Here is a 24189-nt window from a genome sequence, read left to right as displayed (position 1 = left end):
AGGTCTGATTAAATGATTTGGAGTACATGATAATTTATTTTGTTGTTGAATATCAATTCTAAGGTAGAGCTAAGAGGATTGACATTTAAGTCCCTTTATATTCCTTGGGGGTGAGATAAAGTTTTGTGTTCTTGAAAGTAATTACAGATATAGGGCATTCAATGTTTGTAAGTTCAGTAAAATTAATCTAAAAAAAAATATTTAAAATCAATTTCAACATGGGCGGTCGAAGAAGGGGCAATGCCTTTCCTTGAGTTTCCTGAGGTGGGATGAAATTCATGTAGTTGGACGGAATTCTAAATGAAGTTTGAGTAAATTTGATACTTAAAGAATGGTGATTTGGACAAAAACAAACAAAATTTCTAAAAATCAATCCCAAAACAAACGAGAGGTTTTCTTTCTTCAAGTTATTTAATTGTTTCCCAAATTTACAATACTTCTTATCATAACAAACACACACACGAGACTAATCTCTCGCTAAGGAATCCTTAACCCGAGTGATTACAAAATTCAAGCACTCAATATTACATTTGATTCATTCGAATTGCAAGGAAGCATATCAGTCACAAAAACCTATGGAGAAAAAAAAAAAACCAAAATATTAGAAGTAAAAATAATAAAACAACTAAAAAAATAAACAAAGAAAAGTAGAGTACTCCATCCGATTCACACAGTCACAGTAGCGGTCCACGTCTTCTCCCCGCCCTCCAACCCGGCCATCGTGTCGTACAAGGGCTTGTTTAAAGTCTCCGGCAGGTAATACGCCAGCATCCCTCCCACAATCCCACACCCCGCGAATACCACGAACGGCAAACCCCCGCCCATCATCACTACCATCGGCGCCAGTATCGCCCCCATCTGCACCGCCTGCGTCGCGCACCCCAGCGCGGCGTTCCTCACCACCGTCGGGAACAGCTCCGTCGTGTATATAAACAGCAAATTGTAAGTTCCCGCCATCCCGAATATCCCCAGAACCCCACAAACCATCCTCACCGCCTTCCACAGTATCTCCGTCCCCCTCGCCATACTCCCCGCCAAGCAAAACACCCCACTGAACCACATCGTCCCCACCGCCAATGGCCTCCTCCCGAACCGATCCAGCAGAACCGCCGTTATCGCGTAGGCCGGCATCTCCGCCATCGCGTTCAGGAGCACCGTCAGGTAGAGGTTGGTGCCCAGGTTGACGACGTTCAAGCTCAGCCCGTAGTACACGACGGAGCATGCGAAGTTTATGAGCACCGCCAGGAAGAGGCGGATGCGAGTGGTCGGCGACCTAATAGCAATAATATCAAGTCGTTAATTTTAATTCATTGCGAGATAATATTATGTATGAGGAGTGTATGAATTAGGTGGGGGAAAAAAAACTATTAAACACATTAATCTTATACTTACAAAGATTTTGAATTTATATTAGATTTGAAAAAACTATAATATAAAAGCATATTAAAATTTTTTTAAATACCTTAAAATTCAAATATAAAATATAAAATTATTTAATGTTATATTTGGAAACATAAATTTTATATTTTAAATTTAAATTTTAGTGAATTTAAATAAATTTTAATATAATTTTATATTATATTTTATGTAAATTCAATACAAAATTAAATTTAAGGTCTTTCATACATACATATGGTGAATGTATATTCACTAAATTTAACTTGATTTTTATATAAATTTGTTATGTACTTGATAAAATAAAGTTGAACTTAATTGACAATATTTTTTTTTCACTTACATGCATATATCTTATCTAATATGTAAAATTTATTTAATTTAATTACTAGCCATGGGCATCACTATATGCATGTTAGACTTTCTATTTTTTAAAAGTTTTGAAAAATTATTAAGAAAAATAATAAATTAAATATTATAAGACATTTTGGATAGCTGTAAATAGTTATAGGATTTTTTGAAATAATTATAAGTAGTTATAGGGATAAATTTGATATATTTATAAAGTATTTTGAGAGAATTGTGGATAGTTAAAAGATTATTTTCAAATATAACTAATCAATATTTATAGGGATAAATTTAATATTTTTAAAAAATGATATCAAATAAAGGAATCTTTTATAATAGTATAGAAATTAATACTAAAGTGGCGGATAAATAGTGGATATACTAATTTCTCGATCCAAGTGTTATTGTGTACCACCATCCCGAATCTCCAAAAAAAAAAAAAAAAAACATTCTAGATAAATTTATATTGAACCTAACGTACCTGATCACGTCCAGGAGAGAACCCGTTATGGCTTCTTTATCATTCGTTGTCGTCGCAATGACGACTTCCTCCTTGTTCTTTTCGTCCTCGTCGTCGTCAAGCGCGAGAACAACGCCGTCGGGAAGGTGCTTTCCATTTGCAGCGGCGATGGCGCGCATCACTCTCATGGCGTCATCAATCTTGCCGCGGACTAAGTACCACCGAGGGGACTCGGAGATGAAGGGCACGGAGGCAAGGAGGAAGATAATGGAGGGGACGGAGGAGGCGATGTAGAGAGCGCGCCATGACTGGAAGAGGTAGGCTATGCCGGAGAGGGCGGCGATTCCGGAGGAGAAGAAGTAGAAAGTTGACATTCCGGCGAAGCCACGCTTGGAGGGGCCGACGGGCTCGGTTGCGAGGACGAAGGCGCAGAGGCCCACACCGCCGGTGCTAAAGCCGGTGAGAAAGCGGAGGAGGGTGTAAATCCAGTAGGTGGGAGAGAGTGCAGTTAAGCAACCGAAGATGGCGTTCAAGACACAGACGATGATTAGAGATCCTTTTCTCCCTAGGAAGGAGTCGGAGAGATGGCCGAACACTCCCGCGCCTGCAGATCGATCGATCGATCATGAGGAAGCATGCATGTCAATTAATACAATATTTCGCGTAGATTTCAATAATTATGTGAATAATGAACAAATAAATATTAAAAGACTAATAGAGCCCTCGCCAAAAGTGTATCCCATGCAGTTTAGGGATATCTTAAATCTTTTTTTTGATCAAAAGGGATATATTAAATCTTATATTAATATAACATCCTATACTCTAAGGCTTTCAAGTTATTCTCATTGTTTACGGATTTGAAGTGGGGAGAGAGGAGAAGAGAAACGAGCTTCTTTTCCTTCTCTGTGTGATATAGTGAAGCCAGCTTCTTTTCCTTTACCTTTAATTACATGAGAAAATTGTTAGATTAAACTTAATCATGCTACATTTCAAGTAATCAATTAAATTTTTGGTGATTGTGGCCGACATAAATAAATAACCATCAATTAAAAATTAGGCAAACTTGGAAGACTTAAAGAAATTAACTTATGAAATCTCTACAATAAATTCTTAGACAAGTTATATCCATACATTTTATTTTTTTGAGCCAATATCACTTTACCATCGAAACAATAGAAAATTATAAGATAGTCATCCCCTTATTTGAAAGATAATGATAAGACAGACAATCCTTTGACATGACATGAGAATCATTCATTACTACAAATAGCCAACAATTTATGATTACGCCATCGAGTAATGTCTTGAATTTATGATTTTATAAGGTAAAATTTATAGTAACCATGCTTTGGACATAATTTTTAACTTGGGAGTTGAAAAGATCCAACAACTCAAACAAATTCAATATGACAAGATAATAACCAAATCCTAGTACCTTTCGTTCCCTCCCCCCTTCTCTCTCTCACTCTCTCCTTAATCTCTTCTTTATCTTTTTTCTTTCTCCTAATGAGTCTTTTCACCCCTTTCTCCTTCATAGTCCTTGTACAATTTCCACAATTCTCTTCCATTGGAGACATCCTTTGTATAATATGATAACTATTCCTGTACTTGTGATGGAAAACTAAGATGACAAATTCACTTCATCCAAATTACCATTTCCTCATCTCAATCCATACCATCATTTAAAAATTATTTAATATTTTTATCAAACAAATAATGATCAATAATGCTAATTTGAGTTTGCTTAATTTAGAATATCTTCTCCGGCAGACAAATTTTATAATTAAAACCCTAAACAAATAGTAATTAATAATGTTAATTTGAGTTTGCTTAATTTAGATTATCTCCTCTGATAGTCAAACTAAAACCCATCTAACACAATACATAAATACAAAAATAAGTTAAAGCATCACATCCTCATTAATATAATTTTAAAACCTATATATTATTATTATATTCACTATATAGTAATCTAACTTGTTTCCATTTCAACAATCTCAATCATCCTCAGCCAGGAATTCGAAAATTAATCAATTTTTGGAAGCTAGCTCGCATAAAAACACAAGCCAACGCGAGTACGTGCCTGCCTTAAAAAGACCTAAATTAGGCCCTAGCACTCTCTAGGCCCACGCACGTACATGGACTACCAGCGGCGACGGCACCGCCGTTAGCGACGGCAGCCCCAGGACCCATGCAGTGACGGGACGGATGCGCGTCACCACAGCACAATTCTCTATTGCATATTTTATATTCATTCCTACTTTCGAGTTGGCATGAAAACTTAACAATAAATAAATATCACCAACCATTTTTGGGCCATAGACAGGTATGGCCCATATAAGCATCAACGCAGGGCCTTCGATTTAATTAACAGCCCATCTACACACTGCCACTGGACAATGACTTTTCTAAAGCCCATCTAGAAACCACGTGATGCATGGAGAAGCGGCGAGCACCCTCGGTACCAAAAATTATGAGTGATCACGTGATCCATCTTTCCGGAATTTTCTAAATTAAAAGATGTAAATGCGGGATGAAAAAGATGGTAGGGAGTAGGGGATCCACCAATCTGAATGATTGGGGGAGTGCGGCGGAAGAGCGTGGAAATAAAATGGAGAGCAAAAGAGACTACACTCTAAAAAGGCTGCGCAAATCTCCACTTAAGTAAAATGATAAGAACCTTTATGAAGTTTTAAAATTCAAACAAGTCCCCCTCTTAAAGATTTAAAAATTTTCATGAGATATTTGATTTTTTGAAGAATTTTGGGAGGTTTTTGAAATCTTAAAAAGAGGTTTTTATTTTTTATTTTTACAAAAAATTAAAGGAGATTAGCAATTTTTATCCTAAATACTATTTTATATGCAATATATACGTATGTGTGTGTGTGTATGTGTGTGTGTGTGTGAAGAGAGAGAGGGAGGGAGGGAGAGAGAGTATATCCACCAAATATTCGGATATTCCGGAACGTATGTGGTAAAAGAGTCCAAATGAAAAAGGTCCAACAATAATTAAAAGCGTTTGCGTCAGACTTCAGAGGCCCTATTAGCTTAAGCTAAAGCTAATGGCGACAGCTCACAAAGTGGAAGTAGGAGATGGAAGAGGAATCGCGGAGGAGACATGACCGGAAAAGCTGACTCTCTACAGCTCATAATATGAAAGCCACCCACCGCCCTACTCCAAATTAAGCTTCCCACGTGCCGTATTCAATTCCCCATCCTCAATTAAATGGCATCAACCCAGAACCATGCATTTGTGACCTATCCAACCTTAATTTTCTAATTCCTTCTCACTTTTTTCCAAACAGTTAATTGTATACATGTAACCAAACAAAACCCTAAATACTCCTAATGTGGACATCAGGCCTCTAGTAAAGCTAATAATTAGGCTATACATATTATTAAAAGTTTTAGCGGAAAAGTCTTTAATGTGATTTTATTACTTTTGTCCTGATTCTCTTTACTTTATTAGATAGGATCCTTGCGTGATATTTCTAGATCTCTATGGGTAACCAGGGCCGGCCTAACCTTTAAGCTGAGGTGTTTGCCAAGGTCCAAATATTTAGGGTCCTTAAAATTTTTTTTAATATAATAATATATTTTAGATCTTTAAATTTTTTTTAATTAAATAATATTAATATTATTTATTATGCCCACTTCCCAACTTTTCTAGTAACAAATAAATAAAATTTTATTTTAAAATATAAAATAAATACAATTTAATTTTTTTTTTCAAGTTTCATTAATTTCCTAACTAATAACTTTATTATATTTTTAAATATCTATTACTGTTATCTCTTTCTCTTAGCCTCTAAAAATTTTTTTCCATCTCTCTCATTCTCTCTCTCATCTCTCGGTCTCTTTATGATTTTTGCTCCGATTCTTGTGTTCATCATTTTCGAGCCTCCGATTTTCTATAATTTTTATCAATCCTAATTTTTGATTTCAATGTTTGTACATTATTTTTCTATTATTTTCACTCTGAATTTTTTTTTTTCTATTTTTCTTAAATTTTGAAAGTTTTGATATTAGAGCGTCGTATCTGACAAGAATCTGATATCTCTAAAGTCTCGCTCGCCGATCAATTTGCAATAATAATAATAATCAAGTTATATTGTTTCAATTTATTATTTTTATAGATTTATTAAATTTATTTTTATTTGTTTACATAATTTGTCAATTTATAGTTAGTGTTAATTTTGAAATTTAATTATATCAACGAGAAAATATGAATCCGAATATGAAAAACGAAGAAAAAAAAAAAAGAATTAGTGTCATTTCAAAAGGAAGCTCTTGATAAATTTATTATTAGTTCTAAACAAAATATAAATGAGTAAAATGAAAATCCTTCAAAAAACGAGCAATCAATTCGAGAGATGGAATAATAATAATAATAATAATAAAGATAACATTGATAAGTGATTTTGTATCTCAAAAAGTTAGAAAATTAATTTTAAATAAAATAAAAATAAAAAAAAATATTAAGAATCATTGATTAAATCATTCGCCTAAAATGTGTGAAGAGCTAGCATGTGAACAAGACTAATTCTTGGTATAAAAATAATATTTATTAAATAATTAGAGGCAAACTATCACCTACTAAAGAGAGTGAGGATAAAAGTAATAAACTCACATACACTTTTTCCACTTAGACTTTTAATAATATATATATATAGTTTTTTAAAAAAATAAAAAAAAACTGCAAATCACTCAACTTGCCTGTAATAGGTTTAATTTTAAATAAAAATATATTTAATTATGCCTATTATGAAATCAAAACAAATAAAGAGAGTGACTAAGATTTGAGAGAGCATAGGAGGTCATGGATTGGAAAAATGAAACCGTGGTGTGAATGAATGACTCATTGACTCCAAGTCTTGTATCTGTTTGGATCTTTAGAAAATGATAAAGAAATATTGACCCCAAAAACTAAAAAAGATCATGCAAATTTAAACCCCATCTTTAATTGCCAGCCTATTTTCTTGACTTGCCCTCCCACTCCCCAACACATTTTAAAACATAAATTTAGATTGGCTGATGATACCATCCTCCTCAAATTGCGACAAGAAAGGCATTCCCAGGGGATAAATTTGGATTTGTTGGTTCAAAATGGTCAGCCAATAATTAAGAAAGTAAAGTTAAATCAAACATATACAGAAAGCATTAATTGATGATAATTAACATTAACATAGTGACGGAGAGAGGGAAAGACTGATTACTGACCAACCATGCAGCCGGCGAAGAACAAGGCCTGGACCAGTCCAACCTTGTACTTCTCTCCGCAGACCAACCCCCACTCCGCCGCCGTGGAGCTCCACGGACCGCCGACCCACTCCCACGACCCGGGCTCCAGCCCGCACACGGAACCTGCCCCGGGCGAGCAACCCGACCCTGCCACGCACCCCCACGCGGGTTCACGATCCGCGAAGATGACGACCATGGTGTGGAAGGCCTCCAGAGCCCAGGCGAAGCTCGTCAAGACGAAGTGCCTCAGCTGCCACGACCCAAACTCCCCGCAGTGCCTGTGGAGCATGTCGTCGATGGTCAGCCTCTGGGGTTGGCCGGCGGCCGAATCAGGTGGCGCCGCCTGGGCCAGCAGCGACACCCGGAGGTCCGGACTGGCGGGGTCCGAAGATGACATGGCGAAGAACGTGATTGGCTGTTAAAGTGTGAGGGGGAAGCGGGGGATGAACAAGGGGAACATTAAAAGCGTTTTATAGGGGTGGCACCGGCTGCTTCTGCGCGCGGTTTTGTTTTAGTTTGTAAAGTATAATGAAAAGAAAAAAGATAGTTTATTTGGTGGAGGAAGATGGGGCTTTGATTTGAGGGGATTTGGGTAAACTAATTACTTTAAATAGTTCATTTGGTGGAGGAAGATGGGGCTTTGATTTGAGGGGATTTGGGTAAACTAATTACTTTAAAATTAAACTGGTACGTAAAAGGAAAGGATAAGAAGAGAAAAGAAAATTGAAGTTGCAGGAAAGGTCTGCCAATAAAGGAAAGAGAAAAAGAGCCACGGCTTCTGAAAATATTGTGAGACGACACGGCCGCCCTGCCAGTAGTATTATAGCTTAAACAAAACGGGTTTGGGATTCGGGGCGGCCAGGATTAGGAAGATGCATGGGTCCGGAACTGCAGGGAATGGAAGAGTTGTGGCCCTGTGGTTCACGCGGCCTGGCACTCCACTTAATTGCTTCCGATTTTTAAAAGGAAAACATTGAAATTACATTGAAAATTTGAACGTCCTTGCGTTGATGTGTAGGTTGCGGAATAGAAATGTTGAATAACTTCCGAAGAACTTTCTTATCTCTATCACTTAAAAAAAGATAAAATAAGAGTAGCTTGGATGATTCGAAGTATATTTTGAGGGATCTTTTCAATGTTTAAGTAAGTGGTTGACTTGAGAGGTTATAAGTAACAGTAGAATAAGTTAAGGTGAGATCATCTTACTTCTTTGCAGTGCTCTCCTTTTATATTAAGGAGGTTTGACTCTTATAAGATTTGTCATTTATGAGACGTGTTTATGGTGCTGTAATAGCCAGAGGGATTCATACCAAGCGTCATAAACACGCTCATAAATGGTAAATTTCAAAAGGGTCAAATCTCGCCAATATAAAAGGGGAGCATTGCAAAGAGGTAAGATGATCTCATCCTAACTTGTTCTATCGTTGTTTAAAACCTTTCAAGTCAATCCCTTACTTAGGCATTAGAGAGATCCCTCAGAGTACACTCCGGGTCCTACAAGCCACTCTTTTTTCATCCTTTTTCAGGAGATCGAGATCAAAAAGTTTATTGAAGATCATTCGACATTTCTATTTCACAACATTTGGTGTCGTCTGTGGGAACCAGATAGCAGCTCGCAACTATTGTGTGATGGCATTGAAAAGTGAGACCGAGGCACAGAGGACCTTCGCAGTTGAGGACTTGGAAGTAAGGGGAGAATATTTGCAGATCAGCATGCTAGACGAAGACCTCATGAGCATCCTAATAAACAGTGACCAAGAGAAGTGTGTCCAGATTGGGAGCCGCTTATCAGAAGTCTTAAAAATAGAGCTCAGTCGACTACTAAGCGAGTACATAGACATCTTTGCCTAGTCAGTTGATGATATGTTGTGGATCAATCCCGCAATCATGGAACACAGGTTACAAGTGGACCCAAACCATAGGTCTGTGAAACAAAAGAAAAGGAGCTTCGCTTTGGAGTGGGTCAAGGTAATTGATGAAGAGGTAATGGAATTTTTGAATGCTAATTTTTTAATGGAGGTCAACTATCCGGAGTGGCTTAGCAACGTTGTCTTAGTAAAGAAGCCAAACAGAAAGTGGCGGACCTGCATCGACTTCACAGACCTGAACAAGGTGTGCCCCAAGGATAGCTTCCCCCTTGCAAGGATTGATTAGCTAGTTGACTCCACATCTGGACATGAACTCCTAAGTTTCATGGATGCATATTCAGGGTACAACCAAATATGTATGCACCCTAAAGACGAGGAGAAGATGTTGTTTATCACCGAAAGGGGACTCTACTGCTATAGGGTGATGCCCTTCGGACTAAAAAATGTAGGAGCAACATACTAGAGATTGGTGAACAAAATATTTAAAGATTTGCTCAGAAAAACCATGAAAATTGTTGACCCTGTGGGTCATACCCGATTTTGATAATGACAAATATTTTTTGTATTTGATGGCTTTCAAGTTTGTGTGTAGGATCATACTAACTCGATCACATTGATAGCATGCAGCAACTTGAAGAATTATGAAGACCCAACATATATATATATATATATATATATATATATATATATATATCATTTGTTGTAATTTTATTAGGTCTGTATTAATTTAATTTCCAATGGGTCTGTAATAATCTTTTCATGTCGTGCATGTAGGTAATTGTAAGTAGGTAATTGTAAGCTCAAATGACCCTAGAATGGCCCTTAGGTCCCCACACGTAAGTGCACAAAAGCCCTAACATAGTTCTCATATTATCAGAGAAAATTTTAAAGCAAAGAAAAGGACCTTAGGTTAAAATATAAAGGCATTCGGGCGGCCGATCTTAGCAGTTCAAATAAAGGCATTCGGGCGGCCGAACTTGGCAGTTCAAATTGCGTCAGTCGATCGAATCGTGGACGGGTCAAAAGTTGATCTGAGTTCAAAAAATTGAACCAAAATGGATGTATCTTCCACAGGTGACCGAGCTTGTGTCAGGACCTTTCCCACTAACTCAAGCGCCCTAACCTTCACGTGTAATATACCCTCGGGGGGCCGAAGGTTGTTGTTCGGGCTACTGAAATTATGTACAGGTGACCAAACCTTGAACGATTCGAAAATCACTTGGTTTAGCCAATCGAACCTTGACTCGGGCACCCGAACTTTGAAAATCACCTTTTTTTCGTTGAGTCTGTCCGGGTGACCAAATCATGGTTCAGCCACCGGAAACTCTCAGGCTGACAAATTTTTAACCGAGGTAATTTGGGTTTAAAAGGGGGTTAATTTCTTAAACATAATTAAAAAAAAAATTTAAATTACCCTAGAGTCCCCAACGATCATATTTTGCCCTATATATATGCTTTCATTTGCACAAATTAGGGGGTGATTATACTATTTTTTTCATACTAATCTCATAAACTCTCATACACCTATTTCTTTGATCATCCAAGCTTCATGAGAGTGCCTTGAGTGTTTGTACTCCACTTCATTTAGCTTAATACTCTCATTTGTTTTGTTTGTTGATTGATTTTGATATTGAGAGTTAAGCATAAGTTTTCCCACTGATTTAATCTAATAAATCTTGTGTGGGGAAAACTTTGAGGCTTGTGGGTTTTTGTATTGATATTGTAAGATACCTTAGCCTTTTTTTTTTTTTTTTTGTGCAAAAATATTTTAGAAACTTGTTTTCAAACAACTCTTATGTTTGCAACATTGAGAAAATATTTTTGAGTTTATTTGAATATTATTACTAGCATCTTTGAAACCTTAATCTAACATTGAGATTTAGTATATCTTGTTTCAAAAAATAGCTTGTTTGAACACTTTGGTGCATATCTGAGATTATACATTATACTGAGTGTTGCTTGCACATATACACCCTTGAGCTTATAATTCCTACATGATTGATGTGCATTGATTAGTGCATGTGCTGAATGGGTACATAGTCTGCTTAGTTAAGAAGCATTTAGGTTGTTAACCTTATAGGTCATGTGTAACGCCCCGAACGCTTAAACCGAGTCCGGTGCGTTATACTTGATAAAATCCTTGATAATCCATAATATATACAGCGGAAATATAACCATAATCTCCATATAACATAATACCAGCGTTTACTAATTCTAACTACCAACCATAATAAATTAATTATCCACTAGTATTCAAATATATACATGTCTCCAAAACATTATCCACTAATACCAATATGTTTCACAACTATCCTTTCATAACTGAGTTAAAACATAAAGATATAAAACATAAAATATACATATCAGAATTAACATAAAAATATACCTTTTTTCTTATATCTTCAAATAAAATGTTATAAAATCTTGAGCTCTCAAAGTTTGATCTCGAGGAACTCTTGAAAAAGATAATTTCATATTCGGGTGAGACACATCTCAGTAAGGGAAGAAACAATATATTAAAACAGTGTGTGGCCAACATGAGTTTATAAATAACATAATATTTAACATTTGAAAATCCTTAACATAATTTCCTAAACCATTTTCTAATCCTAATCAAACACATACAAATGTTTAACCCACGAGATTACCCAAGGATAGGGGTGATTACCCACTCATACAAGTAGCACCCCTCTGCTCTGATACTTAGGTAACCCTAAGGTCACAATTAAAACATACCAGAGCACTCACCTTACTCAGTAAGCCCTCAAGTGTTAAATTGATCTCGTACTCACGCATTCAACAATAGTTTACTGGCAAAGGCCCTAAGGATAGAGAATTCTACCCGCCCATACAAGTAGGTTCCCTCTGCCCTAGTGCGTTATGCGGCTACTTCCACATCTGTAGCTACTAGTGCACTCGCCTTACTCAACAAGCCCTCAGGCGAAGAGTGTGCCCTGCCCAAACGTAGCATGTTCTACATACGTACATACTTCTAATATCATAATACATCATTCTTTTCTGTCATTATACATTCATGCACATTCATTCCTGTTCATAACTTAACTTTGCATTTCGTTTCACTTTAAGTGACTCTTTCCCTTTTACATCATTTACCTTTGTCATTTCATTTCATTGTCATTTCATCGTCATTTCATTGCATAACATTTCATTTCATTACTTCGTACTACAGCTGGTCTTTAGCCATCATCAGTTAGTCTACGTAGAAATGTGCTAGATCTGCTAACACAGTTCCTTTTAGTTGTCATCAGTTAGTCTACATAAAAGTATGCTAGATCTGTTAACATGACTGTCTTTCAGCTGTCTTACATTTACATGGTTGCATTTAACATACACAGGCAACATTGTCCATATCATATTTTATTTTCATTGCTTTACTTATTTAACCTGCATCTCATACATTTAACATATATTTGCACACAACATTCTATTTACTCATGCCACACAATTTAGCAATAAAATTTATACACTTCCTGTAAAATAAGCCAACCAATATTTAATGTTTATATACTAAAAATACCTTTCATGTCTTACATAAATATTCTGAAAATATTTTTTCACTTTCATCAGTTCATTTTCACACATACATATCTAATAAACAGCCCTAAACTCGAAGGAAATATAATTTAAATGGCTGAAATTTTACCCATACTGAAACATATACACGTACATATAACAAAATTTATTTTTTCATTAAATTCATAAAAATTCTGATTTAATATATAATTTTTCCCTTACCTGATTTCTTAAACTACGCCAACAGGAACTCCCAAAACTACCTGCGGCGCTCACCCGGACCATGAAATTAAATTCCTTAGTTCTAATAAATTATTCTTGAATAAAATATTATTAAAATATATTCTAGGGTTATAATTCCTAAATAAATAAATATACCTTTAAATTTAGCCAAATTGCCAAAATTTTCAAATCTTACTCTCACTTTGGAGTAGGGCCTAGAAAACCCCAATTGAAAAATTACCTACGCCAAAATGACCATAACAACGATTAGGACCGCGTGGTGGTGCCTGATCGTCGATTCAATAGCAGATTTAACCAAAATTTGAGAAATTGAGAAAAAATTACCTTTCCTTAGGAGCAGTGCCTAAGTCGTTCCTATGAAAAATATGCTCTAGTAAAAATGTCGGTGACAGAGCTAGGAACCCAACGGCACCTTCCGTTTCCCGATTAGTCGAATATTCATCGAAAAATGAGGGAAGAGAGAGAAGCAGAGATGGAGGAGTGGATGGCACAGGAAATCAGTTCAGGGGGGGGCGTGTCTCAAATGCCTTCTGCAAACTGTTGACCTGATTTTGGTCACGCCCGATTTTGATTATGATAAATACTCATTGTATCTAATGAGCGTTTGAGGTTCTGTGCAAGAATCAAGAATGATAAGATCAAGATGTGCACAAAGCAAGAGAAGCTTGAAGACCAAATCATATTCATTGTAATATATTTATATTGGTCTGTAATAGTAATTAGGGCACTTGGTTTGTAATAAACTCACACACATCACATGTATGATTTACTACGTAAGCTCAAACCGAACCATGAATGAGCAAGGACCGTAGAAAGACCTTAAGGTTCGGTCGACCGACACCGGACTTTTTCGGTGTTTCCAAATTGGACCCCAAGTGACCTTAGGACACACACATATTCACATACATTTATTAGGCACTTGAATAGGACTTGTTTGGTTCAATACGGGACCGAAATGCACAATTGGTGCACTTTCGATCGACCGGCCAACACAGTTCATTTTGGCCTGGTCGACCGAAACAGCCCTGGGTCAACAGTTTAACCAAGGCCCGGTCGACCGAACTTCACAGTTCATTTCTTGCCGGTCGACCGAACCATCTGGGAGTCAACATTTTGACCTCCCGGTCGACCGACCACTTTTTGTACTCCGACCACCTGGTCGACCGAAGGGTCTTGGGAGAATTCCCAGCAGTCTGGTCGACCGAGCCCTTCAGTTCAAAAAGGCCAGGTCGACCGAACCTCAGAAAATTTGGAAAATCGCCTTGCCTCGGTCTACCAATCACTCAGTTCAAAATACCCCTGGTCGACCAAGCCATTTGAGTCCTGGTCGACCGAACCGTTTCTGGTCGACCGGACCTCTCGGGTTGCCCTGATTTTTTTACCGCAGTTAATATTTTTAAACAGGGTTAAAATGCCTTAAACGTCATTAAACTTTTCTAATAATACCCAATAGGTCCCCAACGGTCATATTTTCTCTCTTGCCTATATATATAAGTTCATTTGAGAAAATTAGGTTGAGATTAGCCACTTTGATTAGGGAAAATTCTTTGAAAAATCAAAACCATATAATACTCATTTCCAAGCTCCACACACTCAATCTTACCTTCCCATATTGCCTACATCATTTGTAAGTTGGTTTTGAGTGTTTGTCTTGATTGGTTTGCTTTCCCATTTTTGGATTGTTTGACTTATTTTGAGAGTTAAACCTTAAGTATTCTTAGGGGACTTTGTTAATAAGTCTCTCCTAAGAAGACTTTGATAGATCTTCTAAGATTTGCACCTTCATTGCAACATCTTAAGAAGATTGTATTTGTTTTGGTTGCAAAACATTTTCAAAATACTTTCAAATATCTAGTGTGCTTTGTCTTGATAAATCTTTAAAGAGATATTTGTTTGTGTGAGAAAAATCTTTGTTGCAATATTCATTGATTTATATCTATAGTTGAATACAAAGATTAAACTCTTTTTGCAAACCAAACTTATACATTGCTAGAGCTTCATATACATATATATATATATATATTGAGAAAACTTGTTGATTGAAATATATGAAATTTGGATAATATCTTTGTTTGAGCACTTAGATTGAATATCCTGTGATACAAAGATCATTTAGGTTTGCACTCTCACGCACTCATTACAACGATAGTAAATTTATTTGAGAGTTGACATCTTAGACCACATTGAGCTTACAAATTATTTTATATTTGTGGTGTTTGTAATTGCGCGTATTTGGGTACACATCAGCTTTACTTGAAAGCTTATTCATTGTACCATTTGATTGTATTTCAAATACTGTTGTATTTTCAGGCACGGGCCTGAAGAGGGAGACTAGCCCTGGAATAGTCCCGGATTGGCTTAGACCCGGTTAGGAAAGCTAGGTGCGTCATCCTGTTAAGGCGTGTAGGTTGAGGTTAGTCCCGTTAATTGACCTGGTTAAGGTTGAGGTCAGCCCTGTGTTAATTTGACCTGGTTGTAAACGGTGCCGCTCCACCCTTAAGTGAGCTATTAGTGGAATCCTCAAGCTTGCGAGCTTGAGGCGGGGACGTAGGCACAGTTGGCCGAACCCTGATAACATATCGTGTGTTTGCTTATATCTATGCACTTTATATTTACTGCACGTGTATGTTATGGGTGAATGATGCGTATGACTTAATTTTCACAGTATATTTAGCTACGCGTTTGGAAATTGCATAGACTGATCCTAGGTTGTGTACATACCGTGTTTGCATAGATCAACCTAGGTGAAAAAGTTTTAAAATTCCCATTCACCCCCCCCCCCTCTTGGGAATACACCAATTCTAACACAAACTTCTTCTTCTTCTTTCTTCTTCTTCTTCCTTCTTTTTACTTTACATGTATTTATATATATTTATTACTTTAACTTATCATAATAATATTATATCATATATATATATATATATATATATATATTATACTTGAACTTTTATATCTACATATATTAAACTTACATATATATATATATATATATATATATATATATATATTTATTCTTTTTTTTTCTTTACTATTTTATTTATTTAATTTCATAATATTTAATTAATTCATTAATTAATTAATAATTACTTTTTTTTCATATTATTTATTTTTATTTGTTTATTTAATACATTAATTTAATAGTGTTTAACCAATTAATTAATTAATTATTTTAATTAATTATCTTTTTTTTTAATTTTTTTTCTCAGGTTATTACATCATGCCCGGTTTTGATAATGACAAATACCTATTACATTTGATGGGTGTTTGAGGTTATGTGCAGAAACTCTAATTGGCAGATCATAATGATAGCACAAAACAAGAGATTGAAGTTGAAGGCCCAATATATATGTTGTATTGTCTTTCATTTTCATTCAAAGGGTCTGTAATAGTAATTAGGTTCTATGACTTGTAATAATTGCATGCATCACCTGCATGGTATGTGAGGTAAGCTCAAAATGAAAATGACCTTAGAATGACTTTAGGGATCGGTCGATCGATGCCGATTTTTTTCGGTGTCTTCGAAAAGACGTAGAAATGACCTTAGGACACTCACTCATGCATACACATGTTTAGTCATTTGAAATAGGGTGATCGTTGGCTAAAACAGGATCGAAATGCACTAAGTGTGCACCCTCAGTCGACCGAACTTCCTTGTACAAAAATGCCCGGCTGATCGAGCCGGTGCTAGGTCAACAAGTTGACCACATCCCAGTCAACCGAGCTCTTGTAGGTCATTTGACCCCGGTCGATCGAACACCCCAGGGGTAAACTTTAATGACCTCTTGGTCGACCGATCACTTTTTGTATACCACCAACCTGGTTGACCGACAAGGCTAGTTCAAATTGGCCTTAGTCGACCGAACCTCGCAAGAATTGAAAAATCGCCTTTAGACTTACATGTCCGGTTGATCGAGACCTCAGTACATTTCACGCCCGGTTGAACAAACCCCAAGAACTTGGGTCGACCAAAATTGTCCTGATCGACCGGTACTCTTGGGTTGGACCTATTTTTTTTACTGTCATTAACTCGGTTAAACAGGGTTAAAATAATTAAAATTTCTAATTATTCTGACCATGTTCTTAACGGCTATATTTTTGGGGAAGTCTATAAATACCCCCTCATTTGGAATAATTAGTAGTGGATTAGAAATCTTGATTAGGAGAAATTCTCTGAAATTCCCAAAATCCATAATACTCATTTCTAAACTCCATACACTCAATCTTACCTTCCCATATTACCGAAAATCATTTCTAAGATGAATTGAGTGTTGAGTAGGGTTGCTCTCCCAAGTGTTGTGGTTGATTGTGACGATTTGATTGAGATCAAATCCTTAAGTATTCTTAAGGGACTTTGTTAATAAGTCTATCCTAAAAAAACTTTGTTAGATCTTCTGAGATTGCACCTTCATTGTAACATCTTGAGAAGCTCGAATTTTATTTTGGATACAAAATCTTTTCAAAATCATTTTCAAATATCTATTGTGTTTTATCTTGAAAAATATTTGAAGAGATATTTGTTTATTTGATAAAATCTTTGTTGCAAAATTCATTGAGTTATATCTTTTGTTGAACACAAAGATTGAATCCCTTTTTGCAAACCAAATTTATACATTGCTTAATCTTTATATGATTGAGAAAATCTGCTGGTTGAAATATATGAAATTTGACTGATATCTTTGTTTGAGCATTTAGATTGAACATCTTGTGATACAAAGATCATATTGGTTTGCACTCTCACGCACTGATTACATCGATTGAAAATATATTTGAGAGTTGATATATTAAACCACATTGAGCTTACTTCATCATATCATTTGGTGGTGAATGTGATTGCACATAACTGGGTACACATCTGCTTTACAAAAAAGCATAATCACTGTACCAATTTTATTGATTGTGAACATACTGTTGTACTTCCAAGCACGGGCCTGAAATGGGAGACTAGCCCTTTGAAATAGTCCCGGATTGGTTTAGACCTGGTTAGGAAAGTTAGATGCACCATCTTGTTAAGGTGTAGGTTGAGGTCAACCCCACTAATTGACCTGGTTGTAAAGGTTGAGGTCAGCTTGTGCTAATTGACCTGGTTATAATCGGTACTGCTCCATTCGTTAAGTGAGCCATTAGTGGAATCCTTGGGCTTGCGAGCTAAAGGCGAGGATGTAGGCACAGTTGGTCGAACCTCAATAACATATCGTGTGCTTTATTTATATTTCTGCACTTTATATTTACCGCACATGTATGTTATGGTATGAATGATGCATTTGATTTAAATTTCCGCACATTATATTATTGTCGCATTTTGAATTGCATAGAAAAACCCTAGGTTGTATTATACAGGTATGTCATTTAACCTAGGAGATAAATTTTAAAATTCCAATTCACCCCCCCCCCACTTAGGAATACACCAATTCTAACATACGTGTACGAAAAATTTATGATTATTGTATTCCAGGCGTGGGTCTAAAGAGGGAGTCTAGCCTTGTTGAATAGTCTGAATTGGCTTTGACCCGATTAGGAAAGATAGGTGTACCATCTTGGTAAGGTGTGTTTATAGATTAAGGTCAGCCCCGTTAATTGACCTGGTTGTAACCGGTGTCGCCCATCCGTTAAGTGAGCATTAGCGGAATCCTCGGGCTTGCGAACTAAAGGCGGGGACGTAGGCACAATTGACTGAACCCTGATAACATATTGTGTGTGCACTTTACTTTTCAGTATTTTAATTTTCTACACGTGTATGTTATTTTATGAATGTCGCGCATGATTTAATTTCCACATATTATCTGCACTTTTGGGTTTATGTGCATATAGAAAGACCCTAGGTTAAGTATTACTGTTGCCAGATTAGTCAAACCTAGGAAGAATTTTTAAATGCCAAATTCACTCCCCCTATTGGGAATACACCAAAGTCAACAGGGGCGTATGTTGATGACATGCTTGTGAAAAGCTTAAATACGGAGGACCACTACCGGGATTTAAAGGGGGCATTCGAACTGCTATGCGGGTATAAAATGAGGCCAAACCCTGCAAAATGTGTATTTGGTGTCTCCTCAGGAAAGTTTCTAGGGTTCATGGTGACCCACAGGAAGATAGAGGCCAACCTTGACAAAATACGAGTGTTGGTGGAAATGAAAGCCCCCCCAGATGAAAAAGGAGATCCAGGTCTTGACCGAGAGGATTTCTTTGCTTAGCAAATTCGTCTCTTGCTCGGGAGATAAAAGCCTACCATTATTTAAGGCATTAAGGAAAATGGGTGATTCAAATAGGGATGAGAAGAAGGTAAAGCTTTTGAACAACTTAAGCAGTACCTTGGATTCCCACCCCTGTTGACAAAGGTAAAAACTGAAGAGGACCTTTACTTATACCTGGCCTTTACTCTACACGCGGTCAGTACAGTCGTGGTCAAAGAAGAGAGAAGGCAACACTAGCCCATATATTACTTAAGTAAAGTGCTAAGAAGGGCAGAGATCAACTATACAACAGTGGAGAAGACAGCCTTTGCCATCATCTATGTAGCCTGAAAGTTAAGACCTTACTTCTAGATGCACAAGGTGATTGTGTTGACCAACTTGCTGCTAAGATAGATCTTTTAGTGGCCGGATACTTCTGGGAGAATGGTAAAATGGTCGATTGAGTTAGGGGAATTCGACATACATTACAAACCAAAACCTATAATAAAAGCTCAGGTGTTAGCCGATTTCATACTAGAGCAGACTTGCGAAAAGTCGGAGGAACCAGATGTTTGGATGCTGCATGTAGATGGGTCATCCAAAAAAATTGGAGGAGGAGTAGGACTAATTCTTACAACGCTGGACGACTCAGAAATCTTGTATGCACTACAATTGGAATTCACAACAACCAACAACGATGCTAAATACGAAGCCTTACTGGCAAGGCTACGCTTATCAGAATCGCTCGAGGTGACTCAACTTCGAGTCTCGAGCGATTCTCAACTTGTTGTTGAATAAGTGAAGCGAGAATTTGAGGCTAGAGACCAAAAGATGAAAATTATTTGGCAAGGGTACAAGAATATATCTGAGCATTCACTCAGTTCGACATAGAACACATACTGCGAGCGGAAAACACAAAAGCGGATGTGTTTGCAAGATTGGCCTCAGTTTCAAAACTAGATTAGGAGAATGTCATCCACTTGGAAAAGAATTGGGGAAGCCATCTTATGAGGAGGTCAGCATCAAAGTGGCAGTAGTAAAATAAAATGAACAAGACTAGAGGACCGTCTTGATATAGTACCTCCAGGATGGATCCTTACTAGCTAACAAGAAGTAATTGTCGGCCTAGCTAGGCTTACAACTCTTGATTTTGATGATAACAAAGTAAGGTTATCTAATATTGTTTTTCAATTAATATTATTTCAAGAAAAGATGATTTACTCAAACTTCAAATACTTTATGAAAGTTCACAAGGATAAAGGAACAAGGAAAGCCTTACATTAACACAAATGATCCATAATAAAAGCTCAAGGAAGTTTGAAAGATCAGCAACAAAAGAACTCAAAGCAAAGAAGTGTCAAATTTTTTTATAAGACAAGATTTGTGAGTACTTCAAATTAATTCATGTATGAATATTCATTTTGAAGCTCATTAGGAAAAGACACACTTAGAAACTTGAAGTTTTAAAGTCTTGGAACATGTTTTTCAAAGTTAAACAAGCTTATATTCCAAGAATATCTAAGCATAAATGAGAGAGAAAAAAGTGTTTTTGAAAAGAAGGAAAGCCTCTTGACAGACGACTGTCTGTATATGGACATACGACTGACCAATTAAAGGAATTAATTTAAAGAAGTCAGAAGCCTGACAAACAACTGTCAAGTTGTTGACAGACGACTGCTAGTGACAAATGAGACGTCTGTGTGTGTTCTACCAGCCGACAGCCACTATTCTCGATGTTTTTTTTAAAACTGAGTTGCTCAGTGACAAACAACTGCCACCTTTCTGTGTGCGAAAATTTGCATGAAATACATGGACAAACGACTGCCAGAGATCCCATAATCGTCTGGCTTGCGGCAAAATTCAAATTTCTCAATGGGCATATTTTTAAATTTTCAATTACTTGAAGCCCAAATTATTGTAAAAGTTGAACCCTACTCCAAGTAAACTTGGGGAATAAGTAAGAAACCTTTCTACATCTATAAATATCCTCAAGATACATTGATTTAGACACCAAGATTTCAAATCAGCAATCAAACTCTCTCTCAAGCACTTTGAAATTTTGAAAGCTCTTCATTGCTCTCAACATTCACAAAATTCTCAGAACTTCTGTTAATTGTCTCACTGAGATTGTGCTTCAATTGTTAATTCTTTCATCTATTGAAAGATTCCTACGGTGATAAAACTCTAGAGCTTCAATCTTAATTTCATTATTTGAATTTACTAAAGTATATAGTTTTTATCTGTACTAATCAGCTCTTTGAGGAGAAAATTATTATACGCATTGTTTTTAAATCTTTGCAGCAGATTGATAGACGGTTCGAGTGTATAATCATTAGATCAAACAAGGGGATATTGTTTTGGAGAAGGCGGGCTCTAGCCTTAACCAAGGAGTGTTGAAATTGGTATTGTTCCGCCTAGTAAAGGAACAGTGATAGTGAATCCTTTGGTTGTTTTGCCAAGGGTGAGAACGTAGGTTGTGTTGAAACCGAACCTCGTAAAATCTTGTGTTCTTCTTTCTTCCCTACTCTTTATTTTTCAGTAAAATTTTTTAAATTGCGTGGATGATATATCAAACTCTAAATTCTAAGTGTTTAGTTATTAAATAGATCGGAAGTTAATTTGTTTTGGTTTGATCAACATTGATTGCGGAAACTGAAAGGACTACGTGGTTGATCATCCTTAACTTATTAAAATGAAAGTTTATTTACAAGCTGAACATTGGGAAAGAAAGGTTGTTTGTGGAAATTAACAACAGGGCTTATACAATTCAGTAAGATTTACACATCACTACAAGGCCTATTATTAAGTTGGTTGATTAATTTGTTTTGGTTGTGAATTACTACTGTTTAATTTTGTGATTGGTGTTAAGCATTAATTATTGTTATAACACAAAGTATTGAAAGGGAAAATAAATTTTTTAAATCCCAATTCACCCCCCTCTTGGGAAGTTATTCCCAATTTCCATTGGTATCAGAGCCTAGTTATAGTAATTCCTAACAGAAACTATAAAAAATCAAATGGAAAATGTAGGAGTAGCACCCTTTGGTAAGGGCCAATCCTCAACCCATCCACCAATCTTTTGTGGACATAACTATACCTTTTGGAAAAGGAGAATGCAAATATATCTCCAACACATGGATTGGAAAGCTTGGGAAGTAGTTATGGATGGAGACCTAATCCCTACTAAGATAGTAGACGGAAAATAAATTCCCAAAGAGAAAAAAGATATGACCAATATAGACTATAAGATACTCCAAATAAATTCAAGTGCTATAAATGTCCTATACTGTGCTTTAGATGCTAATGAGTTCAATAGGGTCATGGCCCACAAGATGACTAAAGAAATATGAGGCAAATTAGAAGTAACATATGAAGGAACAATAGATGTTAGGGACAATAGGATAGATATGTTAATGAGTGAGTATGAAGCATTTAAAATGAATTCAGATGAAACAATCTCAAGTATGTATACCAGGTTTACCCACATAATCAACTCCTTAAGTGCCTTAGGAAAAACTTATACTACCTACAAAATGATTAGAAAAATTCTAAAAGGCATTCCCTCCATATGGGAACCAAAGGCTACTGCTATCACGGAAGGTAGAAATCTTAAGACCACCTCTCTAGATGAACTTATAGGTTCACTATTTACCTATGAAATGGCTTTAAAGGAAAGAAATCCTGACCCAAGCATAAAAGGTCCATTGCATTAAAGCTTCTAGTAACAGGCTCAAGTGAAGAGGAAAGTGAATCAAGTGACTTAGATTAGGATGAATAACATGCATCACTACATAGATTAGACAAATTCTATAGGAGAACAAACGGTTCCTAGAAAGTTTAATAAAAAGAACCTGTAAAAAGGAGAGACCAACATAGAAAACGAAATAAAAGTAAAAATGAACCTCCTATATGCTATCATTGCAAAAAACCAGAGCATATCAAGCAGGACTGCCCATTACTCAAGAAAGACAAGAAGAAAAAGAAGGAAGTTATGAAGGAGTCAAGTGGACAAGAGATGGCAAATATATGCTTCATGGCGAATGACGAAGAGGTAAATTCCTACTATTCCTTAACAGAATCCTACAATGAGTCTTGTGATGAGTCTTGTGATAGCATACCTTCCTATAAGGAATTAGAAGCTGAGTTTTTTTCTTTACATAAAAGATTCATAAAAATTTCCAAGAGAAATATAACTTTGAAATATCAAAATAAAGAATTAATGAAGCAACTTGAAACATCTAAAACCAGTGAAAAGGAGAAAGATTCTTGTATTGAAAAATTAAAAGATGAAATAAAAGAAATTACTCAAGAGATAGGAAAAATTAAAGAAGATGATTTAAATAAAAAGGAGTTAGAGATAATCAAACTTAAAAATCAGTAGAGGATAAAGAGAAAATTATATATAACTTTACCAAAGGAAAAGAAAATTTGAAAACTGATGCGAAAACACAGACTAAATGAAACAACAAACGGGATAGGTTATAATGGAAAAACAAACAAAAGGAGTAAAAAAATTATACATGGGATATTTTGTCAAAGAAGCCAAGCACTATGGCTCATACTTCTTAAACAATAAACATGAACACCCACTTGTACATGTGCAAGATTACAGGTCATGTAATTTCAATTGCCCACTAAAAAAGAAAGAAAATATGGTAAAGTTCAAAGGAAATGGAAAGTTCATCATGGACTAAAAACCACTTTCCCCCAGAAAGTTAGAGACTTTGCTTATTCAAAAGGACTAACACAATGAATCCCTCATGTAGGTGGCTTTAGGACAACACCATCAACGGATAAATGGTACCTGGACAGCAGGTGATTCAGGAACATGACCTATTGATAGATCAAGGTCGCCCATTAAAACAAAAGGATGGGGGGATACGTCACCTTCGGCCGGACAATGCCCAAAGGTAAGATTATGGTATTGGAATCA

The 24189-nt window shown here is 36.3% G+C and overlaps 1 protein-coding gene across 2 annotated transcripts; it reads right to left on the bottom strand.

Moving 5' to 3' along the window:
• Positions 1 to 392: 392 nt before the first annotated feature.
• On the bottom strand, positions 393 to 8259 carry LOC131157843 (organic cation/carnitine transporter 4). 2 transcript variants are annotated; one of them, XM_058112259.1, is made up of 4 exons: positions 7424 to 8229; positions 2225 to 2807; positions 657 to 1273; positions 393 to 573 (listed from the first exon to the last, which is right to left on the bottom strand). In XM_058112259.1, the coding sequence occupies exons 1-3, from the start codon at positions 7839 to 7841 to the stop codon at positions 667 to 669; spliced, it is 1608 nt and encodes a 535-aa protein (XP_057968242.1). In that variant the 5' UTR covers positions 7842 to 8229; the 3' UTR covers positions 393 to 573; positions 657 to 666. The 2 variants fall into 2 exon arrangements, with proteins under 2 accessions (XP_057968242.1, XP_057968237.1); XM_058112254.1 differs by having other exon boundaries at positions 393 to 1273; positions 7424 to 8259.
• Between the last annotated feature and the right edge of the window lie 15930 nt (positions 8260 to 24189).

The sequence above is a fragment of the Malania oleifera genome, chromosome 1 (assembly GCF_029873635.1).
Source record: "Malania oleifera isolate guangnan ecotype guangnan chromosome 1, ASM2987363v1, whole genome shotgun sequence".
NCBI classification, from domain to species: Eukaryota; Viridiplantae; Streptophyta; class Magnoliopsida; order Santalales; family Ximeniaceae; genus Malania; species Malania oleifera.
The sequence above is the reverse complement of the archived record's forward strand: the minus strand, read 5'-3'. Positions and strand labels throughout refer to the sequence as shown.

Bases quoted from the DNA above. Each gene is read 5' to 3' on its own strand.
- LOC131157843 (XM_058112254.1), bottom strand. From the start codon at position 7,841: ATGTCATCTTCGGACCCCGCCAGTCCGGACCTCCGGGTGTCGCTGCTG. The intron at 2,808-7,423 runs GTCAGTAATCAG...ATCGATCTGCAG, and splicing joins CTTCGCCGGCTGCATGGTTG to GCGCGGGAGTGTTCGGCCAT. The intron at 1,274-2,224 runs GTACGTTAGGTT...TATTGCTATTAG, and splicing joins TCTCTCCTGGACGTGATCAG to GTCGCCGACCACTCGCATCC.